General features: G+C 49.9%; 2 protein-coding genes across 2 annotated transcripts in view; both read left to right on the forward strand.

The window, feature by feature from the left end:
- Window positions 1–8,886: 8,886 nt before the first annotated feature.
- On the forward strand, window positions 8,887–9,483 carry LOC138567813 (ribonuclease H-like). Its single transcript, XM_069646304.1, has one exon. The coding sequence runs from the start codon at window positions 8,887–8,889 to the stop codon at window positions 9,481–9,483; it is 597 nt and encodes a 198-aa protein (XP_069502405.1).
- Window positions 9,484–18,787: 9,304 nt separating this feature from the next.
- LOC138566879 (homeobox protein six1b-like) overlaps window positions 18,788–21,772 on the forward strand; it is a 132,658-nt gene continuing 129,673 nt past the window's right edge. The window contains exon 1 of the mRNA XM_069644598.1: window positions 18,788–19,947. Coding sequence (XP_069500699.1) covers window positions 19,564–19,947 — 384 coding nt within the window. The 5' untranslated portion in view covers window positions 18,788–19,563. The remainder of the gene's footprint in view (window positions 19,948–21,772) is intronic.

A 21,772-nucleotide genomic window follows, 5' to 3' on the forward strand; every position in this document is an offset into this window, starting at 1 on the left:
CCTCGCTCACACAAGGCCTATCGCGTGTGAAACTCCCCGGGCACCCCAGTAATACACGTACCCGCGCTCAGCCAAGGCCTATCGCGTGTGAAACTCCCCACGCACCCCAGTAATGCACGTACCCCGCTCGGCCAAGGCCTATTGCGTGTGATTCTCCCTGCGCACCCTAGTAATACACGTAGCCCGCTCGGCCAAGGCCTATCGCGTGTGAAACTCCCCGCGCACCCCAGTAAAACACGTACCCCGCTCGGCCAAGGCCTATCGCGTGTAAAACTCCCAGCGCACCCCAGTAATACACGTACCCCGCTCGGCCAAGGTCTATCGCATGTGAAACTCCCCGTGCAACCCAGTAATACATGTACCCCGCTCGGCCAACGCCTATCGCGTGTGAAACTCCCCATGCACCCAGTAATACACGACCCGTCCTGTGGCAGCGGAACCACGTGTAAACCTCCCCACACCCCCCCCAAATACATGTACCTCGCTCGCACAAGTCCTATCGCGTGTGAAACTCCCCGCGCATCCCAGTAATACACGTACCACTCCAGTGGCAGCGAAACCATGTGTAAACCTCTCCACGCACCCCCCAAATACACATACCCCACTCGGGCAAGGCCTATCGCATGTGAAACTCCCCACGCACCCCAGTAATACACGTACCCTGCTCGGCCAAGGCCTATCGCGTGTGATTCTCCCCGCGTACCCCAGTAATACACGTACCCCGCTCGGCCACCGCCTATCGCGTATGAAACTCCCCACGCACCCCTCGGAATACACGTACCCCGCTCCCCAAGGGCTATCACGTATGATTCTCCCCCGCGCACCTCCAGAATACACGCAGGCAGCCCCATACCCCGCAGGCCGCCCTTCACCCCTGGGCATGCCCCGCAGGCAGCCCATCCACCCTCCCCATACCCCGTAGGTAGCCCTTCACCCCTGGGCATACTCTGCAGGCAGCCCATCCACCCTCCCCATACCCCGCAGGCAGCCCTTCACCCCTGGGCATGCCCCGCAGGCAGCCCATCCACCCTCCCCATGCCCCGCAGGCAGACCATCCACACTGGGCATGCCCCGCAGGCAGCCCATCCACCCTGGGCATGCCCCGCAGGCAGCCCACTCCACAGGGGGGACTTTTCCCACGTTTTACACAAGATTTTGCTACAGCGAGTGGGGTACGTGTGTTCGGGGGCGTGCGCGGGTAGTTATACACGCTATTGGCCTAGCGCAAGCGGGGTACGTGTGTTCTGGGGTGTGCGAGGGGAATTTTACACACTATTGGCCTAGCGCGAGCAGGGTACGTGTGTTCTGGGGCATACGCAGGTAGTTTAACACGCTATTGGCCTAGCGCGAGCGGGGTACGTGTGTTCTGGGGTGTGCGCGGGGAGTTTTACACGCTATTGGCCTAGCGCAAGTGGGGTATGTGTGTTCTGGGGTGTGCGTGGGGAATTTTACATGCTATTGGCCTAGCGCGAGCGGGGTACGTGTGTTCTGGGGTGTGCGCGGGGAGTTTTACATGCTATTGGCCTAGCGTGAGTGGGCTACGTGTGTTCTGGGGTGTGCGCGTGGAATTTTACACGCTAATGGCCTAGCGCGAGCGGGGTACGTGTGTTCTGGGGCGTGCGCAGGATTTTTACACTCTATTGGTCTAGCGCAAGCGGGTGTGTTCTGCATTTTCGTGGTTGGGGGGCTGTGTGCTGGTGCACTGGCCTTTGCGCCATGTACTGGATTTATGCGCTGTTCATGGCACACGGGGCGGAGTTGGGAGCGTAACTGCCGCTGCTGCGAGGTCGCTGGGCCACTCTGCGTCACGGCTGGTTATGGATGTTGAAATTCATGAATACGCTGTGCACTGAAATGGGTTTTGGTGCACGCGGCTGGCGCAGACTGCCACACGCGCACACTGTGCGCCAGCCGCGTGCGCCACTTGTGCGCCGAATTCTATTAATTACTCCCTGTGTGATGTCATTTTCTGTACTTTCGCTTACAGTGAAGTCTGTACATATGCAACTGTAAACATAAATGCAACATAACCTATTTCAGCATTCTGATTACACACAGTTCTTTGCATAGTTCAGATCTGTTTCCCATTGTCCAACCCATTCATGTCTTTCATATCTGTTCCTTGTAAGCCTTAATTCTGCCTTAGTTCGTTATAATAAGAAAACCTTTCAGGTAGCATACTTTTGACATCTTGCAGCGTTCCTATGGAACAAAATCCCTCACATGAAAACGATAATGGGTTTAATGTAGTTAGTCACCACATAATGAATTATATCCTCATTTCTGGCAGAACATTACTACAGACTTCAATCATTTCCCTGGATAGCCTTTCTATTCATCACCATTCACTGGTAGTCACATTTTCTGCACACTAAAAGGAAGTAGGTTACGTTGTGTATGGGAGAATAGGTCTATAGGACCACCTCCCCGGCATACCCCACCTACGTGAGGTTCGTGGCTCGTCAGCGGCCCCCCACCCACCTGTACTCAAGTGGCGGGATGGCTGCTGATTGACACACAGGGCCAATCGACTCGTAATGTAACATACCATAGACACCATTTTGAAAGCGTTGATACTCCATTTTAGGTAGTAATGACCGAAACCCCAATGAAACAGCCTGCCTGCGAAAAGCTGCAGCTTGGCCCCCGCTCACTGCACACAGGGAGCCATGCACTCCCCCTGTGCCTCCACCCCATGGCAGATGCGCTGAAGGCCCGTTCTCACGAGCAACCAGTCACGAACGAATATCAGAACAAACACTGTATCATTTACCTTCTGCAGTACATCACTGTCCCCGAAGCGACCTAACTCGTGGTTCAAGTCTGGAAAATAACAGGAACCATCCCATATTGAACAGGCCTCAACCTTGCGTCTAACCCCTAACATTTAAAATATATGGTGTCAATAACCTCCCTGTATGAACCCCTGCCAACGTCCCCCGAATAAAGTGTTAACTGCATACCAAGGCCCAACGATTCACAGAGCTGTTTTGTAAATCATAACACGGGTGTTGGGAAGGGATGAAGCTTATAACGTTAATAAAGTAAGAATGACCTCAGCCCGTTGTAAGATACCATGGGCACTGCCGACTCAATGAAAGGGCATGATAGAGCCCACCTAATGCTAACTAATGATTGCTGCTAATGTACGAAGGAAGACGAAAAAGCATTACTAAAAATACTTGTGTCATAAAGTAGAAAACGTTTAAGTGTTATAGCCAAGAATGCAAATGCACAAGCACACATAAACGCATTGTTTCTATGTTGCTTAGTACACAACCCAACCTGATGCTACCTCATGTGTTATCCTTCTGTCACCTTATGAATTACCAATATGTGTTCAACTAATACTATGTAATATATGTGACACTGCCAGACTCTCATAGATACGCATGAAGAAGTACATGAATGTATAAACAATAGAAATGTGTAATCCTCCTAATATTACTAACTTTATTAACTGTCCCCTCGTATGGTATACCGTGCAGCCCAGGCACAGAGAATCGCGCAGAGCCACAAGGCCATCTCCCTCTCCTCCCGCCAAGGCCCGCCAGAGCTTGCTGGTGCGCGGGCAGCACAGTCTCACCTCCCCTCATTCTGCTGGACCCGCTTCAAGTACTCACCTCCTCCATGTCCGAGGCTGCCATGGTCGACCAAATGAATTATTTACAACCTGGGCCTAAAACCCCACCGCCTCAAGGGGCCAGAGGTGAACCCTCGCTGATCCAGTAGTACTCCGGTTCACCCCAAGTTAATGGGCCTTGGAGATAGGTGTTCAACCCTGTAATAACATATCATAAAGTAATTCCTCACCACATCTAACAGAACAGAACAACAAGGCAGTTCACCTCGTGCCCTCTGACAAGACCCCCAGACTCATGACACCCGGCTACCAGGTCAAAAGTAATTGAGTAATGATGTATCAGTGAAGCTTCATATTGCATATTGTTTCTCCTGTCTCCTAACCATCCCTAGAATAACATATTGTAGGATTTGCAGGACAACAAGAGTCGTCCAAGGAGAGAGAGAGAGAGAGAGAGAGAGAGAGAGAGAGAGAGAGAGAGAGAGAGAGAGAGTGTGTGTGTGTGTGTGTGTGTGTGTGGCGCCATAAGGGCAAAGTGTTAGCACAGTCACCAATCATCAACACAGACCCGCCTGGCCAGCAGCTCCACCCCGATGAGCCCAGCCGACCTGTCCACCCCACGTTGGCACCACGCGGATGTCCACCAATCCTGGAGCAGCTCACCAGTTTACGACCTATAGCTTAGTCGACGCCACCCAATCCCCGTGACGATGTGCCCCCTATAGCTCACAGGATTTATGACGTGGTTTTGTAATAAATATGACTGTCTTTGCTATTGTCAGACAGAGTGCTCTCGGAGCTTGCAGAGTCCTTTGCATGCCCTGTTTGATTACATCACCCGCACTTGGTCTTGGTCTCATTACCTCCTGGGGTGTGTCCTTATTGCCTCTCATTGTGGGGAGGGTACTGCCTTTCTGGGGACGCTTGCTTTCAGTGGTGACCCCGAAGGCATGATAGATTCTTTTATTGTCCCCTCTGGCACAAGAAGTTCCGGGCGGCAGTGGAGACGCACAGTGCGCCCACTCAAGATATTTGCTTAGACGTGCGTACGCAGTAGGCCAAAGGGTACGGGTCCCGTTCCAAAAAACCCCTTTAGTGCCGCTCGCCGGAGCCGGGGGGCTTCCATTGAGTGTGAGACAGTGCCGCCTGGATGGACCCAGTCCGGAGAATCTCGAATCAAGACGGGCACGTGAGTATTAAGTGCGAGTGATCATAAAAGGAGAAGGGGAGGGAGCCAGATTATACGAGGTCAGTTAATGGGTACTTTCAACTATTAATGCTATTTCCTTTCTCTGCATATGGCCATTAGGACAATAAGGTGAAATAAGGGAAGATAAAGACGGGAAGCTAGCTCTGCAAGGGGGTAGAAGGCGGCGCCATGTAGTGCTATCTCGACTAATGCTGGGAATAAGTTGAACAGTGGAGAATAAAATAAAGGTGTCTGAGAATAGGGAGACACGGTGTATACATTAGAAACTGCTTTTTTCTTCTTCTTCTCCATTCGGGGTACCTCAATACTGGGAAAAGTGTCATAACTCTTAAGGGTGAAGGGACAAATATTCGGCATGGGTAAGAAGGCCTTGCGTAGAGAAAAGTGCAGGGCAAGAAAAAGGGGGGAGTAATTGTTATGTGTTGTACATTAAAAGTTTTTTAAATGGTAATTCCATGTTACAAATGTTAAGCGTGCAGCGCTCTAAAGAATGGTATTGTACAAGAAGTGATGTTAAGTTCGTGATGCTAAACAGTTCTGTGGTATGGTCATAGTAAGTGTGACCTGGTAAGATTTTAAGATAGTAATATTTTACCTAAAAAAAACCAAAAAAAACAGGAACTGTTAGAGGTAAGATACACACATATACGAGACACAGTGAGAGTTACAAGTAACACAGAAAGGTGAGCAACGAACATACAGTATGGGGGCGGAAACACCTCTGGCCCACATTTGCAAAAATGTACCTGGTTACACAGAAAGCATAAATAAGTACCATGACCAGTGGGTCACGGAATTAAAAGGAGAGGGATTGCCCCAGGTATGGCCACAAGGGAGATTATTTGATAAAAGTGTCTTAGACATGGTTGGCACGTGTATATTCATAAAATACAAAGGAAAACAGTTCCATAATAGAAGAGAGATATTAGATCTGTGGAGACTTTTCGAAGAAGTGCCTCCACTCAAAAAGAAAGAGATAGTACCTGATGAGCCCACCACCACTAACACTCCCCTAACAGCAAATGAAAATGGAGGTGAGAGTACAGGGAAAGAAGGATCAATAGAGGTAACACGATTGTACCCCCTCCTAAACAAACCAGTGCCAGCAGAAGGGTATAGTGATCCCACATAGGTGCCAACCACTGCCCCTACAGCCGCCCCACGTCCAACTGCACCCCCATTTTATGAGTGCCCCAGACAGCGTGGGCAGGTAAGTACCCCAGCAGTAGACATTGAAAAGCTAACAGAAGACCTAGATTCTAGGCTCTCGATGGCCAGAGATGAGTTATCTAGAATAAGAGATATATGTGAACAGAGTGGAACAAGCGTTGCAAGAGCAGAACAAACACTAAGGGCACAGGCGCTCGATAGGTCGTCTGAAGAAGGGTGGTAGAAGGGAGAAATACTATTTAGAATTCAGGAAGAACCAACTTGAATAATAGAACTGGGACCAGAAGAACTGGAAGAAAACACAGGTGAGGAGGGAATGGCCACTAGGGGGATGGAAGAGCTTTGGTGTGATATTGATAATGAAGAACAGGAAAGTGGAAGGTTGGGTGTGGCGGCAGGAAGGAGATCAGGAAGAGTAGATGAGACACCCCTGGGAAGAACCATGGAAGAGGAGTGGACGGGGAGACTAAGGAATAGAATGGGAAGAATGGCCACGTCAGGGAGAAAAGGATTGAAGGTGAGTACAGGCAAACTGACAAGGAGCAAGCTACAACTCCCATTGATACATAGGGGAGGTGGGAGGCCAAATTACATACCCTGGGCCCAGATGGACAAAGCCAATTTGTTAAAATCCTTGCCCATGCTATCAGGAGGGGCAAGTAAGTGGATATATGCATTTGAGAAGCATACAGCGGGAGTGCCATTAGCGGTAGGTGGTGTTAAAAGCTTACTGGTGCCGGCAGCTGGTGATCAGGCAGATAGAGTGTGGGCAAAAGCTGGTTTCCCGGGAATAACGTTGGACTGTGATCGCCATGATGGAGCTTCGTTTAACACAGTGCGCGCACGAGTATGGGATGCATTGGGAGAAACATTTCCAGACACACCAGATTTACAGTCAGTGATGCAGTGCACTATGAATGATGGGGAGGATGCTATGGATTTCATTTTTCGGGTGCAGGAGATGTGGCGAGCCGAGACGGGTACGCCCTGGGACCAGTCAACACCCCTATTTTACTTTATAATAAAGAGAGGACTCCCAAAAGAAGTACAGAAAGCACTCGACAAAATAGCAGGGATTGAAGCAAAGGGATGGCACGAAATTCAAAGCATAATAGTTCACCACTGCAAAAGAATAAAGGAAAGGGAGAAAGAAGTTGCACAAAAAAGGTTGGCAGATGAGGCGAAGTTAGTACAAACGAAACTGGTGAAGGTCTCCGCAGTTGTAGAAGCACTCCTCCAAGACAGGGAGGGGGAGGAGGAGGGACTGGTAGCGATACAGGGGAGGATGGCAGTAAATTGGGCAGGCAACGGGCAGGCACAGTGGAATGGACAGGAGCAGTACAGAGGACCGCAGTGGCAAGTGTGGGCCCCCCGCAGAGTATGAGGTGGGTACAGAGGACGCAGAGGGGGTGGTCAAGTATATGGGGGAAATGGCGGGTATGGAGGGCAGGGTCCTAGAGAGGGGCAAGGGAACTGTTGGAATTGTAGTAGGTGGGGACATTTCTCACGGGAATACAGGAGCAGACCAAATAACATGTACCAAGACGAACAACCCTATGGTCATCCATACCCGGGAAGCCCGTATGGATTACCCATGAGAGGGGCACAAGGGCAACCAGAGCAAGGGTATGTAGAACAACGAAGAGAACCACCTCATAATGTACAACAGCACCCACAAAGCCGCAAGCATATGCCATACACACAAGGCAACCCTTTCGCCACAACAGCCAACGGTGCACCTGCACCATACGGTGGAGTGGCAGTGGTATCAGGTAATGTCTTTGACCAAGGGGGGAACACGAGACACCCAGCATAGGACAGCCCACAGGGAGCACTTGCGTGTCTTGTCCTATCTACGACCTACAATGCAGCGGAGGAACCATTGATAGGGGCGCAGATAGGGAATAAGCAATTCATATTTATGGTGGACTCGGGAGCTGAAAAATCATTTTTACGTGAAGGCCGGTTCCTGCTTTCTAATCGTAAATTGGAGATGCAGGTGCTTTCTGGGGCTGTTGTCGAAGTTACTTACACAGAAGATTTAGATGTGACCGTGGGAGGTAAGACAGTGAGGGCACCCCTACTTTACTACGAACAGTCCCCGATTAACTTAGTGGGAAGGGACTGCGCAAAGAATGAGGAACAATGCAGAAAAGACTCCATTGCTCTCTTGACATTACTGGCCCATAAAGGCTATAAGGTCGACAGAGAAAAACTGCAGTACCGCCAGCGAGAAGTGTTGTATCTGGGAAAACTAATCTCGCAGGACGGCAAGAAAATAATACCAGACAGAGTAGCTGCCATTACAGCAGTAAGAAGGCCAAACACAGTGAAGGAAATGCAAAAATTTCTCTGCATGTGTAATTACTGGCACGCATGGATATTGGATTATGCAGCATACACAAGACCATTACTACAGGCACTCAAGGAGGCACAACGAGAAAACACAGAAATTCAATGGTCCGCGGAAATAAGTGACACATTCACGTCACTCACAGAACTGATTTTGAGCGTGCCCGTGCTCGCGAACCCAGATTACGAATGTGAGTTTTACCTGTTATCCCACTGTAGTGGGATTCTCATGACTGCAGTACTGACACAAAAAACATCCTTAGGGCACAAGCCTCTTGCCTACTACAGTGACACACTAGACGCAGTAATGCAAGGACACTTCGCTTGCGAGCAATCTCTCGCAGCCGCAGCGTTCACCATTGAAAAAAGTGCAACAATAGTGATGGGATGCTCTGTGACACTATTTGTGGAACACTCCCTGTTCGCTATATTGGAAAGATCAAAAAGCACACTGACAACACAAAGAGCAACCGCCTATGAAATAATACTATCCAGTGCAAACATCCACGTAATTCGATGTAAAACAGTAAATCCAGCAAGATTAATTGCAGAACCATGCACATTAGAAGACATGCAGGCACACGACTGTACTACTTACAAGGGGGAGGAAGGAGAAAGCACTGTTGTTAGCGAAAACGCATTAAACGAAGGAGAGGTTTTCTTCATAGATGGGTCAGCATCAATAAACCCAGACACAGGAGAGAAACACGTGGGGGTAGCTGTTGTAAGGATGGAAGAAGGTGAGTACGAAGTGATAGTACAGCATCGCCTGCAAGCCCATTACTCATCCCAAGCAGCAGAGCTCATAGAACTCATTGAAGCATTACATGCAGCGAAAAGGTGTGCAGTCAACATCTACACAGACTCAGCTTATATGACCACTACAGTACACGGCGGACTAGCAAGGTGGGGTCGGAGAGGGTTCCACAGAGCAGATGGGTCACCGGTACAACATGCAGAGTTCCTAAGAGAACTCATTGAGGTTTTGAAGGAGCCCACCATGGTAGCCAAAGTGAAATGCCAGGCCCATACTACTAACACAGATTTTATCTCTCTGGGAAACGCAGCAGCAGACGCTGCAGCCAAGGAAGCCTCTTATCTGGTGAAGGAACGGACAGGTGAGTACTTAATGCATCAACGAGTAGAGGAAGAGCTCCCAGATGGTTAGAAAACTATGCCTGTGTCACAAATACTAGAGTTACAGGAAGGGGCAAGTGAAGAAGAGAAGGGGATGTGGGAGAGGAGAGGATGTAGCCAGTCAGCAACAGATCTTCTATGGCGTCAAAATAATACAGAGAAAGTGGTAATGCCACTAAAACTGCTAGAAATAGCATTTCAGCAACTGCACTTCCCAGCACACAATGCAAAACAACATATTGCAGCAGAGATACAAGAGGACCGGTTTGTGCCAGGGCTACAAGAACACATATCAAAGTTTGCACTGGAATGTACAACATGTCAAATATATAACTCAGGAATGACCTTAAGGACACTGCGAGGTACAATACCCAAACCCGTAGGGCCCTTCAGAGAACTGCATATTGATTATGCAGATATGGGAGAGAGCTGTAATGGTGCACGGTACATGATAGTGGTAGTTTGTCCATTTTTCAGATGGGTCGAAGCAGGGCCCTGTGCACGTCCAGATGCCAAGTGCACCACAAAGTTCTTAGTAAGGGAAGTATTCCCACACTGGGAAATTTGCAACGTGATTCGCTCGGATAATGGCATGCATTTTGTCAATGAACTTTTCAAAGAAGTTACAGCTCTGGTAGGAATCAAGCATAAATTATGCTCGATTTATCATCCACAAAGCAATGGCGTGGTTGAGAAGATCAACGGCCTCCTGAAGGGGAGATTGTCAAAATTGTGTTTCTCCCTCAAAAAGAACTGGGTGCATTGTATGCCTCTGGCCTCGTTCGAGCTGAGAAATCAGCCCAGCAGGTACCACCATCTGTCACCGCATGTGATCGTGACTGTAAGGCGCATGCACACAGCACACTCTCCACTCTGCAGATATTCAGATGCCCACAAAAGCGCCACAATATTAGGTGAAGAATTGAATGACTATCTAACAAAACTCACCAGAGCAGCCCGCATGATATCAAGACAGCTCGCACCACCATTCACACGAGAAGAAGCGAATGAGGCAGTTAAATTTGTGGAAGAAAACCCACAGGGCCAATTAATGCCAGGTGAAATGATATACGTGAGGAGATTCGTACGTAGGTAGAATGCCCCAAGATTTCATGGCCCATATGAGGTGGTGTATTGCATACTGACAGCTGTAAAAGTAAAAGGCCTGGGATACTGGATACAGTTGACAGAAGTACGTAAAGCCTATGACAGTGTAAGAGAGGAACAAGAGGAAGAAGCACAAAGTCAAGCAGACGTGTCACACGTAACAACAAGAGTAGTCCAAGGAATGTGTGTGTGTGTGTGGCCACAAGGGCAAAGTGTTAGCACAGTCACCAATCATCAACACAGACTGCGCTTGGCCGGCAGCTCCATCCAGATGAGCCCAGCTGACCTGTCCACCCCACGTCGGCACCACGCAGATGGCCTCCAATCCTGGAGCAGCTCATCAGTCTACGACCTATAGCTTAGTCGACGCCACCCAATCCCCGAGACGATGTGCCCCCTATAGCTCACAGGATTTATGGCATGGTTTTGTAATAAATATGACTGTCTTTGCTATTGTCAGACAGAGCGCTCTCGGAGCTTGCAGAGTCCTTTGCATGCTCTATTTGATTATATTAAAAAACCCTTTTACATCCCCCACACTTGGTCTTGGTCTCATTACCTCCTGGGGTGTATCCTTATTGCCTCTTATTGTGGGGAGGGTACTGCCTTTTTGGGGACGCTTGCTTTCAGTTGCTTTAATGTTACAAGACTACAGGAGAGAGAAGAGGGGCATGCATCTATTGCCTTTCTCCCTGGACCATTATTAGTTTCAGTAAATTAAACCTAGTTTTAGGAAAGAGCCGCTGTTTTACTTCTGTTGAATTTGACTTGAGACACGTAGTCCATTTTGTTTGCTGTTTGGGTTGGGGGCAGGTGTTAAATGGGCTATGGGAGGGGGCCCCCAACTCTATCTTTGCCCCGGGCCCCAAAAACTGTTAAGATGGCCCTGCCTTAACCACACCCGGTCATCATAAATATCTAAGTGTTTGTGAGGGGCCATCACTGGCCCTTTCCGTGATATGCTATTGAGACAACGCAAAACAGTATGGTTAAATCTCTCAACCAAGAAGAGATCCCAAGAATTTTTGGTGTGGCATTCCTAGAATAAATACTTAATTTTCTTAGTAAACTTGTCACATAAAGATTTGTTCCATTTTACAGATGAGCTCCCTCTATCAGTAGTCAGTAATGACAGGGGAGGCTCCACATCTTTAATTTGTAAAATGTAAAGGAAATGGGAGAGTGTTCACCATGATCAAAATTTCCAATAACTATCGGAGAGCAAAAAAGCCCCCTTCCCGGGGAATCTGCTGGAAAAGTTGGCCATATCTCAACTCAACTCTCACACTGGACTTGTTGGCGGTTGACCACGACCATCAATCTGGATTCCGAGCATCCAGAGGCACGGAAACTGCTCTTCTGAACACCTGTGAAGAACTGCTTGCATCCGTGGATTCCAACTCCCCTGCTGTTCTCATCCTTCCTGATCTCTCCTCTGAATTTGACACGGTCAGCCACTCCATCCTCATACAAAGGCAACATGACACGCTTGGTATCTCTGAGCGGGCACTGGACTGGCTGACCTCCTTCCTAACTGACTGCTCATCCCACCTCATGCTGGGCACCTTCTCCTCTCCTACTTCCTTCTCTACCCGTGGTGTCCCCCAGGGCTCTATTCTCTCGCCATGGCTCTTTAAAATCTACTTTACTCAGCTGGCACTCCTCATCTCTTCCTTCTCCCCAACTTCCAGTGTTATGCTGACAACATACAACCCTCCTTCAAACTTCCTGCTCTCTTGCACCTTCCATTATCCCTGAAAGCCTTTCTCCAATCCAGGTTTGGTGTGCTTCCAATGATCTCTGCTTCAAAGCCAGCAAAATGGAGATCCTCCCGATTGGGACCCCTGCAACCGACTTCTTCCCTTCAATCTGGCCTTCTTCCATGGGCTCTGCCCTGCTCCTTCTTCTAAAGCCAGAAACCTCTGTGTCATCCTCATCACCTCACTCTCCTTCCTCCCTCACACTCAGGACATTGCCAAGAAGTTCCACTTTCAGCTCTTCCTTCTCAAAGGAATTCTACCTTTTCTCCCCTTCCCCCAGAAGCTCAATGTTAACCGAGCCCTTGTTCTCTCTAGGCTTGACTATTGCAATAGCCTTCTCCTGAATCTACCTTCTTCCACTCTGCAACCCCTCCAGCTAAACCTGAATAGGGCAGCGAGACTTACCCTTGGCCTCAAGCCCAGGGACTGCATCTCGCCTGCCCTAAAAAGTCTTCACTGGCTCCCGGTTGCTTCACAGATTAAATTCAAATCCCTCAGTATCATCCAAAAGGCTGTCTGGGGCCGGGGACCGTACTATTTGCAACTCCCTCTTACTAAATATTGCTCCTCTAGACCTCTGCGCTCCTCTGGCATCAACTCCTTGTGTGTAAAGCATCTAGCTAAACAGAGGGCAGGTCGATCGCTTTCCTCAGTTGGCTCCCTTCTTTGGAACAGCCTCGCCCTCCTTCGTCTTGAGCAGGACTTTCTTAAATTCCAGAAGATCCTCAACACCTTCCTCTTTACCAGCCTCCTTCCCCACCTCTATCCTCTGCTAATCTCACAGTTGCTTGTTTGGTGTTCAGGGCCCTTATGCATCCTCGGGCCCTGTGACCTCCCACACTGAATTGCCCAGCTTCTGTCTATCCTCAGCACTTGCCTCGGCTCACCCTCCACCCATGGAGGCTCGCACTTACCCTACATTGCACTTCACCTGTTGCTCACCCATGAACACCCCAGAATATCCGATTCCCTCTCCCTTCTGCACTTGCACGTTCTGAACACTCACAAGACATAGTAGGTTTGTCTTCTGAAACAGTATTTACTTCCTGTATAAGCGTCTAACAAGCGAACAATAAATAAATAAACAATTGTAAAGACCGGAGGGGGGGTCTGTACCTCCGCTCTCTATATGGTAGAGGAGAGGCACAGAGGACCCCTGCCAAGATTCTCTATTATTGGTATCGTGGTCGAGCAATCAAGGCCTAGCTTCTCAGGAGGTGATGCGAGCTGGTTCTTAAGTACAGAGTAGTCCCCAAGCACCCACAAAGGAATGTCGACACACTGTATCGGACAAAAAAGTCTTTATATAATTAATATTCAAGGTCACGTACACTATCACTATAACTCACTTTGTACTCAGAAATCAACAATGGTAAATATATACAGTTCTACGGTTGTACCACTAATGTTATCAGATCTCATTAAAGTGCATACAGTCAGAATGACACACAGATCAACAATAAAGAGGAAACCAGCAATAGAGAGAGGAAGGAAAGCAAGCTGATTGAACAATGGGCAGAATACTGGCCCTGCTACCGAGACACAATTCTGTGTGGAGATCCCACCACCTGGTCAACCTGTAGAATAAAGATATCACAAGCCCAGTCCATATATTGTTCACACTAGACTTTCCAATATTTCTGCAACCCCAAAGTACCTGGTGTTGTAGCTTTCCGCATCGGGGAATTGACGGCCCTTCTTGAGTGTCCTCCCTTTCAGGCAGGAGTCACACATCGTCGAACGTCCGACGGAGAACAGGTCGAGCTACGATGGTGAAGTGGCCGCATCGTTCCTAGCGGTGCTCGTTGACGGGGAAGTGTAAACGTCCTGCAAGGAAGAGGCATGCGGGGCACCTCGGTGTCGATAGTTCTGGACCGTAAAGAGTTGGAAGAACTGTGGCCCAGCAAGGGCGTCAAGTCGTCGGCGTCTCTGTGGTCTTTGGGTGGTGGGAACCCACCGGTGGATGCTCTTCGTTGCGTCGACGGTCAGGCCTTCTCCAGCAGGATACAGCTGTGATGATGCGGACGAGGGCGTCCTTGGATCAATGAAGTTCTTAGGTAACGGGAGCACGGCGGCTCCAGTCGGCGATGGCAGTTGTCGACCGTGGCAGACAACAGTCCGGGCGCTTCTCCTTGGCGTTCCACAGCAATCCCTATATCGGGTCGGCAGCCTGTCGAAGGTCTGTCTACCAGGGAGTTTAGGCAAAGATCAGCTGTGCACGATGGTCCCTCGTAGCTCGGGAAGAGGGCGCCTTACCAGGTCCTCTCTGGGTCAGTCGATGAGGCACAGCAGCTTTCAGATTGAGAAGGAGAGCAACAGCAATTCTTCTTGTCCAGCAGGGCTCAAGGTTAAGCTTCAGTTACTCCAGTTACTCGTTGTAGTGGACTTCAGCTTCTGAACATGATTCCTAGCAGTGAGAGGTCCCCAGATATACTGTTGATCTCCCATTCATTCCGCTGTGTCATACTCAAGCATCCAATCATGACTACGGTCATTCATGCAGGCAGGCAGCCAATCAGGCACACGGTGCATTCAGGCCATTCACTTCTCTCCAGACACTCACAACAAGTTATGTGTATTGGGACAAGTACCGAGCCATTCAACACTCCAAGCTGCATTCATACCGGTTTCGGTCGGACAGGGCTGTCTCGGTCATTGTGTCAAACACCAGCTACTAGAAACCCATAACATAGAATGTGTATTCGTCACACACTCCATTCACCGAGGTCCCACCCACAGGCGTACCCACAACATGCGGTCGTTGAGAAGGCTCCAGCCATTCTGGTCGGCACTTCCCCACACTACCATATACAGAACTTCCACCCAACAGCCAGTCAGGGGGGAGGGACAGAGGCAGGGCTTCCCGGGACTTCGGGAAGATCAAGGTAACAGGTGATGGAAGGCAAGAGGCCATGGGGGCCATTTTGTCTCCATCCAGAATCTACCGATTCCAATGACAGGGCCTGGGCATCCCAAAATGGAGGACGCTCAGGGATGCAGTAATTTCAGCACAGAGCTGCCACCAGCCCGTACCCTGCTCTGTGGGTCACACACAGGTGCCCAAAAACATACACTAGGGGCACAGGGTTGTACCCCTACCCATGGGTGCCATAAGGGTATCCCACGGGTCTGTTCACCAAACCAAAAGAGAGAGATCTGCACCGCCAGGAGTCCCACATGAACTCCTGTGCAGAAAACACGACAGAACACACGATAAAAAGCAGTAAAGGACATTTCCAGCATCACAATAATCGATGTTACTTTGTCCACTACAATATTGCTGTCCTTCGAGAGTCCCTGCTGCTGAGTATTTAGAACAGCAGCAGTGTCCTCTAGGTGCAATGATCATAAGATCTTCCTCGATGAAGGGCTCAGATTATTGTTGTTTCGTTCATATTTTTGTCTTTCTCATCTCTTAGTGACCTTTTTGTTTGTGCTTTCCAGGGATCCTAATTATAGGCATCCAATATACATGCTGTTTACACTGACGAGCAAAGGGTTCTCATTTTGGCTAGCACTCAAGTCCAGAACGATAGCCTCCTGGCCAGATTGAATATTTCGGGGGTCATCAGATAAGGACCTGCTAGGAGGAGCAGGGGAATTAGTTCTGTCAAAAAGGTCAGCTGAGTTGATCGTTACATCCAAGTAACGAGGTGGGGCTAGTAACAGCATCCTCCTCTTCTAAATTAAGGTTGGCTTTCCCAAAGGTTGAATTGCCCCCCTTTCTATTAGACTTAGAGGACAAAATGGAAGACTGCATGAGATGTGACACTTTTTGTTTCGAGTAGCAATCGTTTTGCAGCATTGTCTTGTGCAGGAGCTTTCATATTGTCATATAGCCGAAGAATGCATTCCATAACTAGATGTAATGCTCAAATCCAGGTATGTCCTAGATAGTCCAAATTTGGGAGAACATTCGACTCCCTAAGCAGTTGAACATTCCAAGGTGTAAAATAGTGTGAGGGTACACTCTGTAAAAGAGGAGTAGGCTGAGCTTCGACTTGCACCTTAGTTGGCAAAGAAGGATCCTGCAAAGTCTGGGACCCCAGAAGTTCTTCCAGACCTTGACAAAGACGTATAAAAGATGAATCTAAGGCCATCAAGTTCGCCTGTTCCTCCTGCACAAGCCCCTTCTTCATTACCAAACAAGGCCCATTAGCAAAGGGTCATTCCATATGAGCCTCTATAAGAGCATCCAAGTTGTTTGGGCTCCCAGCACCGCTGCATTTAGATGGGCTGAGGTTGGGGCATGGTTTCTGATGGAAGTACCATAACTGAGAGATACAAAGGCTGATCCTTGTTAAAGTCTGTAGCTTGAGACCAATGATCCGCATTCAAAACCTGAGCCTGTACCAATATTTTGTTGCTCAGGAGATTGTAAGTGGAAACTGTGGAGGACATAATCACTAGAAGGTGTTATCAGAGAATGGACAATATGCTACACCAGTAAGAGGCCGATGTAACCTACGTGGAAGGTGTAAAACAGTTTGGCCGATAGCTAAAAGGGAGTAATAAAGCATATCCCACACAGGCACTTACTTAATGGAAGCTTGTGTACCGCCTCAGCACCCCACGGACCACAGCAGACCACTTTTGCCCACTTCCACACACTTGAATGCGCGGGGTGGGCTATTTGTAGTGAAGAGCCCCCTCTTCCTGCAGTCCAGAGCCGCTTGCGTTCCATTCTTAAAGCGCCACTCAACACTGTTTATGAAATCCACAAGTCTCCAAATTCTCATACGTCGATTGGCTCATACCAAAGTAGTTCATGGAGCTACCAGAACCAAGAGGTCAAGTAGCTCTATTACCAAGGGTATGTAAATACACACCGTGCCACCTACCACAAGCTGCCCGTTCAAGATAGTTTGGCAAGCTCTTATTACATCACAAATGAACCCCTTGAGTGACATGGAGCCAACTTCTAATTAATTGACACTGAACCTGAGGTAAGCCCAGTGTAGTATCTTGGATGCTATTGTGTGTCTGTGTGAGTAGCTAGGCCCTGTGGAATGCTTGGTGGATTGTGGAGTGTTTGGGGCTTGGGGATTCCAAGGTTGATGGTTAGGGACTGGGAGCTGGGCAAGGGACCAGGACAGATGCATGTAGCCTTCTCTCTCATTCTTCCCAACTGTATCTATGGAAGTAAGAAGTAAATAAAGCAGCTTTCCCTTTTGTACTTACCTGAGCCAGCCTGGTTCCTGCTCCCTGTCATCACTGGCTCAGATACTTCACCCAGGAGCAGGACCCTGGACGCAGAAAGGAATGTGGTTTGGACCTAGAAAAACCCCCGACATTCCAAGATAGCTGCCATTTTGGCAGGAGCAAGCAGAGGCACTCTTCTAACAGAAGGATCCCCTCCTATCAATGTTCCTCTTTAATGTCAATAATAATGATACTAATGGGCTGGTTGAGGCCTATTATAAACCCAAGCAAAGTTGTGGTGTCTCCTCTGCCCGTTGGTCTGTTTCGGTGTGTGCTATTATGTGTGGACGGGCAAGAAGGGTGAGTGAGGGGCAGTTTGGCTGTGTGGGGCTAGCGACTCCTTGCACAATGAGCAAAGTCCTCAGGTGCCATGGAGGGAGAAAATAGACCACGAAGAAGAGAAAGGTGGGAGAATGGTGGGACAGGCAGTGGGCCGACCACACGGGTAATAAGACGGTGGCGTATAAATGTGATGGAGGTCATTAAGGGGATGGAGAGAGAACGTGCGGAGAACGAGAGACGACACGGCTTCAAAGAGACAGAAAGAGAAGAGAGAATAAGACGCAGGCGTGTGCGCGCGCCGGGTGTGAGTAGAAGAGAAATTGAGGCTGGCGAAAAGAGAAGAGACAGACAGTGAGAGAAACGGGGAGCGAACAGGCACGAAATGAGAGCTGCAAAAGACGTGCAATGAAAGACAATCCTGAGAGAGAAAGACAGGTAGAGAGGGAAGAGAGTCTGGCGTCAAGAGAGACTGAGAGAGCACAGCGGAGATTACCTGGGAAAATGAAGCAGGTGCGTGTGAGGGGGAGGGAGGGGGGAACATGTAAGTCAGTGAGGGAGAGACAGAAAGCACGGGGAGAATAACCACTATGGAAATAACACAGCGCAAGTGGAAGCTACAGTGCAGGAAGAGGCACCCAGCGGACGCATGGACGCGCGCGGGGAGGGTGAGGGGGTGTTATGACTGCGTCATGGCCGACCATGCTATTAAAGAAGCGCCTAAAGTAGAGAAAAGTTGCTTTGGTGGGCGCCCTTTTATAACCTAGGACTTGATATAACCTAATGTTTGGAGGGAGTGGGGGGCAGACGCTGGTGGGAAGAGAACAGCTACTGCGGACTGGAGGGGGGGGGGGGTGCAGAAGCGAGAGGAGCCTGCACCCTGCCCTTCACAGCGGCCCCCGTGACCCTCCGCGGGAAGTCTCGGGTTTCCAGAAAACGGCATTAGCTCTGAGCGCAGCGGCTCGGGAAACCGGAGAGAGGTATTAATTTTCCTAATGGGCTGGATGGGGAACCAATGGTGGGGCGCTCGCGGCCGCCTGTGGGCTGAGCCTGTAACCGATACCCCCCAAGTCTACCCAGGGCATGGGAAGGGAGCCAGGAGTCACTGCCGGGAGACGGGGAGAGAGAGGCAGAGACTGCTGGAGCGTGAGGCAAAGCTCTGAGTGACAGCCCTTCCTGCTGGCAGGGTCCAAGTCTGGAGGCACCGCTTGGGACGCGGGACTCATTGCACCCAGCGCTCCGCACTTCCGACACGCCATGTGCCAGACAGGCTGAGGCTTGGGATGCCGTAGCGAGGCCCCCAGTGGGAGACCTGGCGCAGCTCAGTTCCTGCCACGCACCTGCCCTTGGTGTGCCGGCTTCATCCCCGAAAGAGTATTTCAATTTGGAGAATTTACGCACCAAGAGACGTTTTGGTTCATCTGCGTCCACGAGTTTCTTTATCCAAGAGGGATTTGAAGGTCTTGCTGTCCAAAGAGGAATTCAAGTCAATCGTTTTCTAGGAGCCAACCAAGAGTCTTGTCCAAGACTCTTTCAAGACGCTGTTAGTCAACAAAGCTTTTGAGGGCTTCATCTGTCAACGAAGTTTCTGAGGGTCTCATCTGTCAGCGAAGCTTTGGGGTGGCTCATCATCCAGTCATTTCAAAGCCTCGCTCTGTACCCGGTACTTGAAGGGCCTGTGCTTCAAGAGACAATTAAAGGCCGCAGAGCCCCCTTGAGAACTTTTCCTTTGGCCCTCAAACCCACACACTTGAACTGCCGCCATGAGTTTTGGGTTCACCCAGGAGCAGGTGGCCTGTGTCTGTGAGGTCCTGCAGCAGGGGGGCAACATTGAGCGCCTGGGCCGCTTCCTGTGGTCGCTGCCCGCCTGCGACCACCTACACAAGAACGAGTCGGTGCTGAAGGCAAAGGCAGTGGTGGCCTTCCACCGCGGAAACTTCCGAGAGCTCTACAAGATCCTGGAGAGCTACCAGTTCTCACCCCCCAGCCACCCGAAGCTGCAGCAACTCTGGCTCAAGGCGCACTACGTGGAGGCCGAAAAGCTGAGAGGGAGGCCTCTGGGCGCTGTTGGCAAATACAGAGTTCGCCGGAAATTCCCCCTTCCCCGAACCATCTGGGACGGGGAGGAAACCAGCTACTGCTTTAAGGTAAGGGGTGCACAGTGCACGGTGGAGGGCAAACAAGCAGGCATCTTCAGCTTTGAGATGATTGGCTGGACCTGCCTTTTTTCACACTATTTTGCATTCTGGTTGTTGTGGTTTTAATGTTCCCCTTATAAAGGAATTGTTGCAAGTGCCAGAATGTCAAATGATGTCAAATAAAATCTGGGTTGTTTCAACATGTCAGAGCTTACATGAGCCAAATTGTGTACTTCGTGGTAGGAGAAGTTGGTGATGGCTTGCATTACACACCCTAAAAAGTTAAAAAAGCTCTAGAAATTTGGGTCAATTTCCAGCCTCATTCTATTTCATTCGAATGCAGTAAAAATCTGGGTAAAACCGTTTTGCTCATAATTTTTCGTCCTTTGTGACATTGCCATAAGCAGAATGCCCCTAGCGTTTCACCCCCTCAGCATAGGGCGTGGAATCGGTGAAATTGATCAGACTGTGACCTGTTTTTCTTGCGATGATGAAACCCAGTTGCAATGATTTGCATTGGGAGGAGGTGGAATATCCGTGTGAACTGCAAGAGTGAGGGCTGCTGCCACTGCAGATCTCCATGGTGGAGGCTTCGCAATATCCGTCTCAACTGCAAGAGTGAGGGCTGCAGCCACTGCAGATCTCCACGGTGGAGGCTTCGCAATATCCGTCTCAACTGCAAGAGTGAGGGCTGCTGCCACTGCAGATCTCCATGGTGGAGGCTTCGCAATATCCGTCTCAACTGCAAGAGTGAGGGCTGCTGCCACTGCAGATCTCCACGGTGGAGGCTTCGCAATATCTGTCTCAACTGCAAGAGTGAGGGCTGCTGCCACTGCAGATCTCCACGGTGGAGGCTTCGCAATATCCGTCTCAACCGCAAGAGTGAGGGCTGCTGCCACTGCAGATCTCCACGGTGGAGGCTTCGCAATATCCGTCTCAACCGCAAGAGTGAGGGCTGTTGCCTCTGCAGATCTCCACGGTGGAGGTTTCGCAATATCCGTCTCAACTGCAAGAGTGAGGGCTGCTGCCACAGCAGATCTCCACGGTGGAGGCTTCGCAATATCCGTCTCAACCGCAAGAGTGAGGGCTGTTGCCTCTGCAGATCTCCACGGTGGAGGTTTCGCAATATCCGTCTCAACTGCAAGAGTGAGGGCTGCTGCCACTGCAGATCTCCATGGTGGAGGCTTCGCAATATCCGTCTCAACCGCAAGAGTGAGGGCTGCTGCCACTGCAGATCTCCACGGTGGAGGCTTCGCAATATCCGTCTCAACCGCAAGAGTGAGGGCTGTTGCCTCTGCAGATCTCCACGGTGGAGGTTTCGCAATATCCGTCTCAACTGCAAGAGTGAGGGCTGCTGCCACAGCAGATCTGCACGGTGGAGGCTTTGCTGGCTTCACCACACAGGCGAGTGGCTAGCATTGGGAACCTCCCGGATCCAACTCCCCGGTGAGCCCATTCCCCCGGATCCAATTCCCCGGTGAGCCCAGAGACTGATCAGAGTGAACCGAGAGAGCTGGTCTGACCGCACGGGCTTTCGGTCGGATTCTTCCATCGCTCGAACCATAACGAGCACCTGGGTGTTTCAAATGCAGGGGTCTGGATGGGTTGAGATTGAAAGCAATAGATCTGGGATTAAAAGGAATGGATCTGACCCCCCCCACACACCCTCTTGTGCCCACCCTGTGGTGCCTCGCAACAAATATGACATAGGAGGAAAGTAAATGTGGGCAAGTGGATAAACTGTAAAATTAGGAAGCAGGAGATTGAAGTTACAGTCCTGACCTCTGCATGACCAAATTGTGTGATCCTGAGGCCATCACCAATGGGGACCTCT

Source organism: Ambystoma mexicanum, chromosome 2p, assembly GCF_040938575.1.
Source record: "Ambystoma mexicanum isolate Mex_15411 chromosome 2p, UKY_AmexF1_1, whole genome shotgun sequence".
Taxonomy (NCBI): domain Eukaryota; kingdom Metazoa; phylum Chordata; class Amphibia; order Caudata; family Ambystomatidae; genus Ambystoma; species Ambystoma mexicanum.

Bases quoted from the DNA above. Each gene is read 5' to 3' on its own strand.
- LOC138567813 (XM_069646304.1), top strand. From the start codon at position 8,887: ATGCAGGCACACGACTGTACTACTTACAAGGGGGAGGAAGGAGAAAGC.